Below are 11,872 nucleotides of genomic sequence, written 5' to 3' on the forward strand. Positions count from 1 at the left end.
TTTAAATTTCAGTTTTGCTTCCCCTCTGTCTAAAAAGAGTTTTCAATACTGGTGAGCCCAATGACACCAAATTTGCTGTGGAATTTCACAGCTGTGTGTGAAATTTCTAGCTAATTCAATTTTTACTCTGGGAAAATAGGAGTCCAAAGAAAAACACTGAGAAGCTTGGAAAAATCTATGAGACAGAGGAGTGTTTAAGGCATTTTAGCAAACTAATGCAGCAAATTTAAGTACAGCTTTAAGGTCACTGAAAATTTGAACGATGCAGGAAATAATGGAGCTCTTCTGGTCCCTAAACAGCTGTTCTTCTTCTTTTCGTATATGTTATACAGAGCACCTCTGCAGCTGGTTAATAAACAACCTGTCCTAATAGATTTTTTTCCCTTAGTTCTGTTTTCAGTTCTTATATTTTTGACATGATAAAAAGAAAAGATTTGAACCATACACAGAGCTCTATATATTTATATACACACACACATATACACACAAGTATATATATAGCACTTAAGCACTGTACAGGTGAATGGGTTTATTTGACATAGCTGAATACTTCACTGTTTGAAAAAAGCTCCTTCTAATTTTCTTATTTATGTGTCTATAGTAGTTTCAGATTAATTTGTCTTTCATATGATGCATTTTTAGCCATGTATAACTTTGGAGTATATGATGTAATGCTCTTCTTAATACTCCTTCTCCCTTGCATCGCAAGATTCATATAACAAAATGAGCAGTTTGGATGGACTGACTGCTTTAACTTTTCTCCTCCTTGTTCTCTCTCTCCCCAAATAATTTTTATTGCTCTCTGCACTGCTGAAACTTTGAATTGGAGTTTGTTGTATTTTGTGGTAGGTGGAGCTTTCACTTGGTCATGTTCCAGGGCTCTGTAAAGCAAAATCTCTAGCACTATTCCAGTAAATTTTTGATTGACTAGCTTTACAACGTAATAGTAAAAGATGTTAGATTTCTCCTCCAAGTTTGTGCGTTTGCTAGTGGCAGGGCAATATGGTGACTCAGTGGGAATTGGGACCAGCAGCATTATTTACACTGATGATAGCATGCTACTTCCCTGGTAAATGTCAAATCGTGTGAATTTGGCAGGCTATACAATGTCCTCCCAGAAAAACGCAGTCTGCTTTCTTGGGAAGGAATAGAAAGAATAAAAAGCACTACAGTAGCATTTAATAGGAAAATATTACTAAATTACCACACAAACAGTTTTCATGTTACGGCTAAACAGTACATAATGCCAGACACTGTGTTTTAAGCCTTCCAGTTTATCCATGAGTTTTTGTTTGTTAACTGAGATCTCCCAATTTTGGAAACCTCTGCTTTTCACTGTGTTGCATCATATAGCATGTCACCAGTCTTCCTATATATTATTTTAGCTGTATCTTGTTGAAGGCTTAGTGATGCTGTCATAGAAGATTCTAATCCTAGTCTTGCAAAATTAACGTTGAATCATAAAGATGTCTATTTACCATTCATTTTTTATTCTGTTATAGTAACACCACTTCATTATATGCTTGATTGTTCTAATAAACAATTAAAATTCTTCTGTGTAACTTTAAAACTGCTTTGATTGTGGTATCCTTTTCAGTTTTTCTATATGGGGAGATTAAGTGTCCAAAATGGTGATCAGGCACACAGGGGGCTTAATTACTAAATTTCCCTGGGTGGGCATGTACAGAACTGACTTTTTGCTTCCAGACTGTTTGCTGTGAAGCTTAGTTGGGAGAAACACCTACTGTATTTTATCTGAATGTCCAGCACTAGGTGCAGCCTCCCACAAAACTCAGCTGGGAGTCTGGGCATTCACTGAAATGAGAGGGTCAAATAGAAGCACACAGCACACAACGTCCATAACAGAGAATGAGACTCAACTGCTTGGCCTAGAATATCCAGTAGCCTGATAGGTAAGTGCCTCTTTTGAGATGTGGGAAATCTGTGTTCATGTCTCTGCTACAGTCACAGCAGATTTGAAAATCGGTCTCCTATCTCCAAACCTATCTTTCCTTTCTGGTCGCTGGGTTATTGTAGAGAAGGACAAGAGTCTTTTTCTGTGTGTGGCTCTTCCTAGTGTGTCTTTAGCTTCAGGGGAGGGCTCAGAGCTGAGAACAATGGGTAGAGTTGGCTGTCTGACTAATGTAAAGAAATGTAATTTAGGCTCTGATCTTACCCAGGGCATTTCTAAGCAGGTTTGACAGCTGCTTGCTGGATGCCGGAGCATTAGCTCTCTACTGCTCCTTAGACATTGGCTGCTCAGCTTAGGACTTGTCCCAGATGTTGACATTGTGACTTGTAAATTCTGCTGTGGACTTATCCCTGATAAAGTAGAAGATCCTGCTCTGAATATGGTACGGCCTCTGTCCCAGAGAGATATCCCTTCAGTGAAATTCTGTGTCTACTAAGGATCTAGAAAATGCATTGGCCTGCAGTTCATTACTCTCTGTTACAGTAAACAAATGGTGCAAAAGCAGCCCTGGGACCTTCCATAATGTTGCTCTTAATGTCTGTAGTAGGATGAGGTGGATACAGAGCTTCTGAACTGTTCATATATCCAAGACCAGGACTGCTGAACTATTCTCCAAATAGTGCTGAGGCTGATTAGAAGAATAGCTCTGAATTATACTGCAAATGCATGGCCCTAATTTTAATGGGTACCTGGTTATCAGCATGTGTCCCCTAGTGCCCGGAGACCTATAAAGAGGATTTAGGTGCTGAGTACTACTGATTCTCTGTTGGCTCAACTAATAGGAGCTGCTTATTTTGGATTCAAATCCCAACAGGATGTATCCATCATACAAACTGTGAAGCAATTTCAAATTCAAGAGAATGATTTAAAACTGCTAGGTAGAGCACTAACAGGCTATAGGAGGATATTCGAGTTGTATAAAGGTAATGCTGTACAGTGCTGTATCAGCCAAAGAATTCCTCACAGTTTGCGATATTTTCAGTATTTATGTTCTTAGACACGGTCATAAGGGTAATGTCACCTGATGCCCTGGTAATCACTTTTATCATTCCTGCCTTCTCCCCAGGACTTGTCATGTGATTTTTAAATAGTGCTCTTGTTTGTTTTTCCATTCTAGATGGGCCTTATCATAGGAAATATGTACTGTGGTTGTTACCAGCTCTCTTTGTTCTGTAACAAGATGACTAAGTTTCTCAGTTCAGTATTGCATATCACTGTGCTGATGATCCCATTCCGATGAATCTCAGCTCAGCTGCTGCACACTGTTTCAGTTCATGCTAAATTTGCAATGTGACTTCACTGAAGTGAAAAATTGGCTTGCTTGTCAAAAACTGATAATACACACAAAACAATCCAGTACCTTATTTTTTGGCTCAAGTCAAGGCTTCTGTGGGCTTAGAGAAAGTTTCATAATTCCCATGTTATGTTGAGCAGCTGTTTGTAGCATGCAAACCTTGTTAAATATTGAAGAGTTAATCTAAACTCTTATTTGTGCATCATTTTAGTGGGGTAATAAACAGCAGTATCCATGAAATTTAGCTTTAAATGGAAAAGCAAATGATCTGTGAGTTGATTTTGAGGTAAATAGATTGGTTGTTGGGGTTTTTTGGTGTAGCATTCTATCATAGAAGACAACTGTGAAACTCACTGCACAAACCTGCCATGATATTTAACAATAGATTAGATAGATTTATTTTGAAGTATGCTAACAACATCCTTCATTGCATTAGCCATGGTCAATTGCATGTGATTCCACTTAGTAAGGTAACGACACAGCATTAATTACCACATTTTACATGCACCTGCAAGCAGGTTTGCTTAGTTATCCTATCTTCAAGTCAAATAAAATGGACTTTCTGCTCTGGATTAAAAAAAGGGCATCTTACCTCAGAAATCTTCACATAGGAAGAATTCCTACAGATCCTACAGAATGTATCTTTCCCCATTTCAGTTAAACTTCTTAAAAAAAAAAATAAATAAATAAAAAGAACCTGTAAAATAACATGTAATGTTTAAAATTAAAGCAAGTTCTCTATGCTTTTTAATACAGTAAATATTTCAGATGTTGTTTGTATACTGCATGCTGTTTTATTGATCATGATATAACAGTTTCCATCTTCAAATAAATTTAACTTGGAAAGCCATTACTTGACTCTCAAAACAACAGAGAACACGGCTATTGTCCATGGAATAGATGTTTTAGCTTATTTTATTTTAAATCTAGTGTCTTTTTAATGGGTTTAATACCAAATTTGGTGGATGTTTATTATCACCTCACATAATATTAGCCACATATTCTAATTTATTGTTACTCTGTGGGGGAAAAAATCCCAAGCAAACAAGCAAGCCTCAGAACTGAAACAGTTCTAAGCTGAAGTGCTAGGAATTACTGGTCACTCCTGTGACATTCTTTTGCATCAGTATCTCAGTTAGAAGGCTCCATCTTGGCAAAGATCTGACATGTTCTCCTCTGAGCTGTAAAGTGTATGATTACACCTCTTTTTGCATACTGCAGTGAGGGTTTTGCTTATTTCTTTATTTTTAGTACACAGATCCTCTAAATAACTTGGATGTTGTAGCATGCCATACATAAACCTGGTGGGATCTCAGCCCTGTGTACACACCTGGTACCTAAGGAGAACCAGGTCTCTAAGAGAGCGAGGCTGAAATCCCAAATCCAAAATGACAAATCCCAGCTAGATGGAGTGCCATGGAAGAGGCCTTTAGATTGCCTCTCTCTGGGCTTCTAATGTCTAGGTTTGAACTTCAGGAATTGCTATGTGCAACCAACCTGTTCTAGCTATTTTCAACAGATAGGGAAACAGAGATGTATCTTATACTTAATAATTGGAGTGCTTCTCCAGGAGATGGGAGATGTGAACAGATGCAGTCCCTTCTCTGCCAGACAGAGTTTGAACCTTCTGTCCTATCCCATGTCCTCCCACTGTCAAAGTACACTAAAGCACAGGCTGGAGCTCTCTAAACCTCCTGTACTCAGTCTGCTTTCTTACTTTGTATGGACTAATGAAATATTCATTAGGAAAGAAAGAATGGGTGATGATCCTTGTCTTCTGACAAAGACTGGAATCCTCATTTCCCTATGTTTGGTCAGTTCCTTGGTTTTATTAATGCAATGAGTGACCTGTCTGCCTCTGGTCTGTTGTGCCTTTTAGTGGTCTGTCTCTAAATCAAAATGTCAGTGGTACATGTTTGAAATCCCATGCAGACTGAAACTTAGCTGCTTCATTGTCACCCATCTCAGCTGTTAAATAGGAAATCATTTTTTTGGCATTAACATATCCCAGACAGTCATAAAGCTTTCTCCACTGATGTGCTACAGTTATAACACAGTATATATTCTTAGATTATCATCAGAGCTCTTGAGAACTTTTGCTATGCATGGGCAGGAATTGTGCACTCAGTTCACCCAGGATTTTGAAACTGTCATCTACAGTGTTTCTGCTAGTTAAGGTTCAGAGGTTGAATTCTGACAGAATCAATAGCAAGAGTATCTTCTAGAAGCAGGATATAGCAAAGCAAATTATTGCAACCTCTGCTTTGCTAGCGGCTGTGAAGTGTGAAGTTGCTTGGACCAAGTCAGAATGCTAGGTTGTTTCAAAGGAAGGGTGTGGTGTCATTTTTTATAAGCAATAAGTAGGCCTGTTTGTGGAAAGGCAATCTTTATCAAGCATATTAAGTCTGGTATTGTATCCTGTGGTTCACTGTGTTGTATGATAGCATCCAGATTCCCATTGCACATTCCTAGCTACGCCATTTTAAATGTTTCCCCAAAATTTCACCAAAACATCTCCAGAAAATCAGTTCATTTCTGAATCCAGAGTTAGGATTTAAAAACGTGGACTCTGTGTATATCCTGAGAAACCCTGTCTGAAGTAGAACAGCAGCCCTCTGCTGGCTGGATAATGAGTGGTTTCCTGACTCGCCCTTGAGAAGGAATCTTTACTTAGGTAATCCCTTCACTTTTTGGGTTGCATTTAATTTGGCTTCTGTTTCATTCTCATCTTTTATTTCCTGTTCTCATGGCTCAAACTGAAAACTACTGATTAGCGGTAGGTTTGTGTTTCTTAACCGTATTTTCAAAAACACTAAGTAAAAATATTTTTGTGAGACAGCGAGTGCTTTAATCATAAATGTATCTTTTTGCTGGTCAGATTGTCATTATCAAAATATCCCTTTTACTAGGGATATGCACCATAATTGAAATATTTGTGGAATTTTTACTTTGTAAAGGAATACTATGAGGGTTTGCGCTATGGTTTGCAATGTAGTGCTTAACCTGACTTCCACTGATATCAATAGAATTTGGTCCGTTAAGGCTCAGCTGTGGGACCTTGTTTAACATTTTTGTTAGTGACTTTGGCACAAAGTAGTAGTAGGCTGATGATATCTACAGAGTTGTGAGATAGCATCAGTACAGAGGAGGAGTAGACTATGATGCAGGAAGAAATGGATGCTTTTTAGGGCATTTACTTTGGGAGAGTATAGGGTTATGTACTTACAAGCAATAACAAGAAATTTTGCTAGAAACGTTTCAACTGGGGAAACCAAAAAGGAGAGATGCCTCCTCAAAGAAGGATAAGGCCTTGAATAAGGCAAATGCAACAAAAGTGTGCATATGAGGAGAGATGGTGGGCAATGTGCTGGTGAGACCGCATTTAGAATCAGTGTGTATTTTGGTCACCTTTGACAGGGCACAGAGCTGGGTGCTCACAACTCACTGCAAGAGCAATACAGCCCTTCTGTTAGAAAAGGGAGTGGTGAGGAAGACTGCCCTGCCTGTTGTTTTGTTGGTGCACTCTGATTCTGCAGAACCTGCTGGAAACAGGAGCTGGAGCATGTTTCCCTTAAAAGGGCTTCTGGAGTGCACCTAGGGCAGGGGAGAGATTACTGAGAGGAGTTGAGAGCCTTTGCAGTAGGGAAGAGTCCCAGGCACCATCTCTTAAGTAGGAAGAGGGGGTACTCCTACGAAAGGTGAAGAGTTTCTTTCAGCCTAAGAAACTGATGAAGGTTGCTGGACTGAAAAACAAACAAACAAACAATCTTTATTGTACCTATTCTGTCCCAACAGCAGTTTTTAACCTATTCTACTTGCAGCGGCACCATTCTAGTTTTTATTGCAGAGTTCTTGTACACCTTGCTTTAGAGGTTGAGTTGGTTGCTTAACACAAACTAAAAGGAGGATGAGGTGGTTGTCTTGAAGGTTCTGGCTGAGTTATATCACCCTGTTCATTAGAAATGAATTCAAACTAGAATAGAAGTAGAGAAAGTTTGATACGATCATCTAGGTAATGGAGTGGTACCTTGTGACACAAAGCTAGAAGACCTAGGCAAACAAGAATAACTTATGGGAAATCAGTTCTCACTAGTATCAGACTGTTGTCTGTGGAACAAGTTAGAAATATCTTTTCTAATTTCCATGCTCTGAGCACCTGGAAGGTGGTTTCTAGAGAATTAACAAGAAATGCACTCTTATTTTTTGGGCTTATTATGCTGTGCTACATCGTGATATCTTACATGATCTATATGAACTCTGTGTGTACCTTGTAATGCTTAATTTGGAAACTGGGTTTCTCTCTAAACTTTAGGTTCCTGAAGTGTTGGGATTTTTAGGTACCAGTGCAAAATAGAAAATATTCAGTAGATTTTTAAGCAGTTATATATTCTGACCATTTGAAATGACATAAATAACTTCAGAATAGAACACTGTAAGAGGACATGATTAGTGTACTAAATAACTGCAGCTCTTATTTGGTCGCTTAGAGGACAGCTGCAGTGGGGGGAAGAGAGGTGAGTATTATGCATATGCAGTGGTGGAAAGAAGAACCCAGGAAAGAAACAGAGATGACCAGGATGTAGAGGGAGCCTGATAGTGTGCTGTCTTACTTACCAGTGACTGTTGTTGATAATACACAATAGGGAAGGACGCTGAGCTGGCTGTTGAAAGCAGGTGACAGTACAAGTGGGCATGAGAATTAAACTGTGCCTCTGAATCACACTTTATTGTCTATTCTACTCTTGGAACCACTGTTTTATGGTTGCACTTACAGTGACTGAAGATGTGGTATTTCTATTGGCAAGATCTTTTCTAGCAGCACCATCTAAGCCACTGGTTCCAGTGCAGGTCTGTTTCACTACCCCTGTACAAATGTGTGGACTGGAGTAATGGCAGCAGGCCCTCTCTGCTTGCTTCATACTGTGCCAGAGCTAAATGAGTGGTGGCATGCTGAAGGACTTGAGTGCCAACACCTGCATAGCCTGGAGCTATTATTTTGCATAGTGAACTTCAGTGACTTGCATCTATTTAAGCTTTGCAAACCTTCAGGTGACATGTAGTATTCAGTCAGATATTGCCAAGCCTCTAGCAAATGCACTCCTGTAGGGATTGCATGTTATAATATCAGTTTATCTGTCTTGAAACTGCTTTACTATTCCTGGGTCACTGGCAACTCTAATGTGAAAGTATCCAAATTGCACACCTGTGTGTACGTCTGCACTCCCTGAAAAGCGATTCAGAATTCTCTATCAAATGGAACAATTAAAGTTTCTTTCAGAAAATATCAGTTTCCTTTGGTGTTTATGCAGTAATTTCAGTCATCTGCTTCTTCAGATTGCAGATGAATAAAAATAAATAAAAGGTATTGACACCCTTCTATGCAAGAGGGAAAACTGTGAAATCTAGGAGAGATTCTTTAATGTATGAATCATGAGCTGGCAAATATGTGACATTTTCGGACAAATTCAGGCTAGCAGTGTTGCCAGTGTTTGATCTGCACTGCAAATAACAGAATTTGGGACCAGCATTCTGGCCATGATAGCAATACTGGAGATGTCAAGTGATTTTTCTTTTTCTTTGAATCTTTTTTCAGTTTTTTTTTTTTTTTCCAGCTCCCATTTCCCTGTTCTGTTGAGCAAAACAGCTAAGCACAACTGATTCAACAGACAGGCATGGTTGTCATTCTTCTCAGTATTCAAGGCACTAATACCTTGAATAATACCTGAGTTATTCTCAGTTTAGGATCGCTGGAGTGTAGATGGACAGCACACTGCTCTGGCACTTGGCTGGAGAGAGTTCCTGTTGGCTGAGGGTGGGAAGAGAGATTGCTGTCCACTCTTTCTCTTGCTCTCTTCCTTGTGTTGTGAGCTTTGCCAGGGTTGGGGGCAAAGGAGTGGAGCCAAAGACACAGCAACTGTAGGTGGTGCAGGACAGTGCTTAGAAATAGTATCATCAGAGAGGTGCAAACCATGTTAATTTTGATGAATAATAAGGGATTGCTTGGTCCTGCCTACATTTAGACCTGTAGTGCTGCTTTTGAACCAAGGTACACTGTGTGCCATTAAATCCACGTCTCTTGAAAAGCAGCGGGACTTAGCTCAAAATATATTCACAGATTATATCTAAAAGGTTCAGGACTGAAGGTTCTTCAGGCACTCTTCCAGGAGGAGTTCTGGGATATGTTTAGGCTTCTGCTTAGATACAGATGCAGAAAAGAGCCTGAGTCCTACTCCTAGAAGTCAGTAAAATATTAAAATCTGCTTGGATTTCCCATCTGTACATGCTTATCTGTCCTTCAGTTCCTCATCCAGCCCAATAAGTAGTATTTGGCTTAAGTATATCTTTCAGAAAGACATCCAGACTTGCCTGAAGACATCGATGGGGATGGAGAATTCACCACTTTTCTGAGTTAATTAATGGAAAGGAGTAGTTGATGAAAGAATGATTTATTCATTGGTTCAATTGCAGCTGGTGAATTTATTGTCTGTGGTTGATATGAAAAAGGATTTTCTGTATTTCTGAAAGAGCAACAATGTGGTAACTTGATTTGGCAAATATTTGCATTTTAATAGCATCTACTGTACAAAACAGGATAGAGTTCTTAGTGTACTGTGTTACTTTGCCAGAGATATAAAGCAGAAGTAAACCATCATGGCTGGTAAATTGGGTCTGGGCTATTTTTGTATCATCAGAGAAGGAGCAAAACACCCAAGAATCTTGTTTGAGAATGGTCTTGAAAAAACCTAACCAAGAACCCTTAGTCTCCTGATATTAAGTTTATATAGATAACACATCACATGGAGTGTGACTCATTCAGATGTGTTCACCTTGGTATTACAGCCACAGGTAATAGGAATTCTTGTTTATCACTTTATTAAATCTATTTTCATGAGCATGTGATATCTTTGAGCTCCAGGATCAAGCTACTGTTGATATTTTTGAGTATTACTCTGATAGCTCTTGGCTATAAGGTTTCCATTGCTTCTATTTAAGCATTTATAGTATTTTTTTTGTAACTTTGCAGAGTACAGATGCCAATTCAAATGTGAGGAAAAGAATGAATGCCACAGTGCAGTCCGAAGCTGATGGTGGGAGCCGAATTGATACAAGACACAGTTCCGTCCAGCCTCCCTCTGTAGCTCAGGGGTCTTCTGACATTACACCCCACTCCCTTTCTGCATCAAGTCCAAACCCCTTCACGCGCATCAGTGCATCAGAGACGTTATCTTCTGCAAGATCTACCCCTCCAGCTCCTCCTTCTACCCCAACTTTAACTGGATTTGTATCCCAGCATGCTACAGCTGGATCCCCCTCCATTCAGCGCTTGCTTGGATCCAGACTGGAACAGATTCAGACCACCACACCTAATACGTTAGGAGCATCTGCAAAGCCATCTGCTATCACACCACCTGCTCCCCCTGCCTCCCACTCTGGCACTAGTAAGATAGACAAATATGCACGCATTCTATTTCCTGTTACGTTTGGAGCATTTAACATGGTCTACTGGGTGGTGTATCTATCCAAGGACACCATGGAAAAATCAGAAAGTCTAATGTAGTTTTGCTGCTATGTAGTAGTTTCTAAATTATACTCACATTTGATGCAGAGTTTCTTCTTTTGAAACTGTTTAAAGAGGTCAATAATTCTTATTTATAAAAGCTGTGTGCTACTTTCCCATTGTAAAGGCTGGAGTTATTGGGGATAATTAGTTAAGTCCTACCAGAGTAATGGGTAACAGAATTGTCTTCCTCCCTTCAGCTAGCAGTGAACCATCACTCTCTTCAGACGGACTACTCTGGCTACACAGAACTTGCCTTTGGGAGGAACATGCACAGGAAACAAATCAAAGGCAGAGGCGCACAACTGTGCGGTGGAACACATCTTGACTGCTAGGAATATGCACGATGATTATTACAAATCCCTGAGGCACCCAGCATTGCTGTCTGGACACCGCATTGCATTCTCTGAGTGCAAGGCCCATGTCCTGAATACTTTGACAGTACTTGCTGGGAAAGGACTTTCCCTGCTAGATTGAAATTGGCCGGATGGGGGGTGGAATGAGCAGTGAAAAAGGAGAATAGAGTCCAGCCTGGGAGAATGTGACTCCAGAAAAATTATGCAAAGGAGTTCTAGAGCTCCATATATTTTTACTAACCATTGCTTTTCATTGCAGCCTAGGAAATTCTCACTCCAAAATAAGGAGTGAACCTTGCAAAATCTGAAATCTGATGCAACTCTTGAAATTGGAGTTTTTTGTTTGGTAAAATCCTAAGTGTGATTCTTCTTTGACCTTGCTGAGCAGCTTGAGTGGATTTACTCCTAAGGTACATCTCTTATGGTAGAGGGGGACCAGGCCCACAGTATTCAACCTTTTACTTGAATTCTTTGTTCTTTCATTTTTGGATGGTTTTGGTTTGGGTTTTTTTTTTCTTCATATTTTTTAGTCACACTCCTCTAACTTCCTTCAGACACCTACTTTTTCCCCTTCTTTTATATAATGTTTGAATCATGTTAAATTTTGCAAACAGTTTTACAGGTGGCTTCAAAATTAAGTAAAACAAATTTCCCTGCCCTTTGAGCAGTATGGTTATGGCACATCTTTCAGT

General features: G+C 39.5%; 1 protein-coding gene across 1 annotated transcript in view; it reads left to right on the forward strand.

Moving 5' to 3' along the window:
- The window catches only part of GABRA4 (gamma-aminobutyric acid type A receptor subunit alpha4), a 41,512-nt gene extending 30,688 nt beyond the window's left edge, over positions 1 to 10,824 (forward strand). The window contains exon 9 of the mRNA XM_067297160.1: positions 10,291 to 10,824. Within this exon, the coding sequence (XP_067153261.1) occupies positions 10,291 to 10,824 (534 nt within the window). The remainder of the gene's footprint in view (positions 1 to 10,290) is intronic.
- The last annotated feature ends 1,048 nt before the right edge of the window (positions 10,825 to 11,872 follow it).

Source organism: Apteryx mantelli, chromosome 5 (assembly GCF_036417845.1).
Source record: "Apteryx mantelli isolate bAptMan1 chromosome 5, bAptMan1.hap1, whole genome shotgun sequence".
Classification (NCBI taxonomy): Eukaryota; Metazoa; Chordata; class Aves; order Apterygiformes; family Apterygidae; genus Apteryx; species Apteryx mantelli.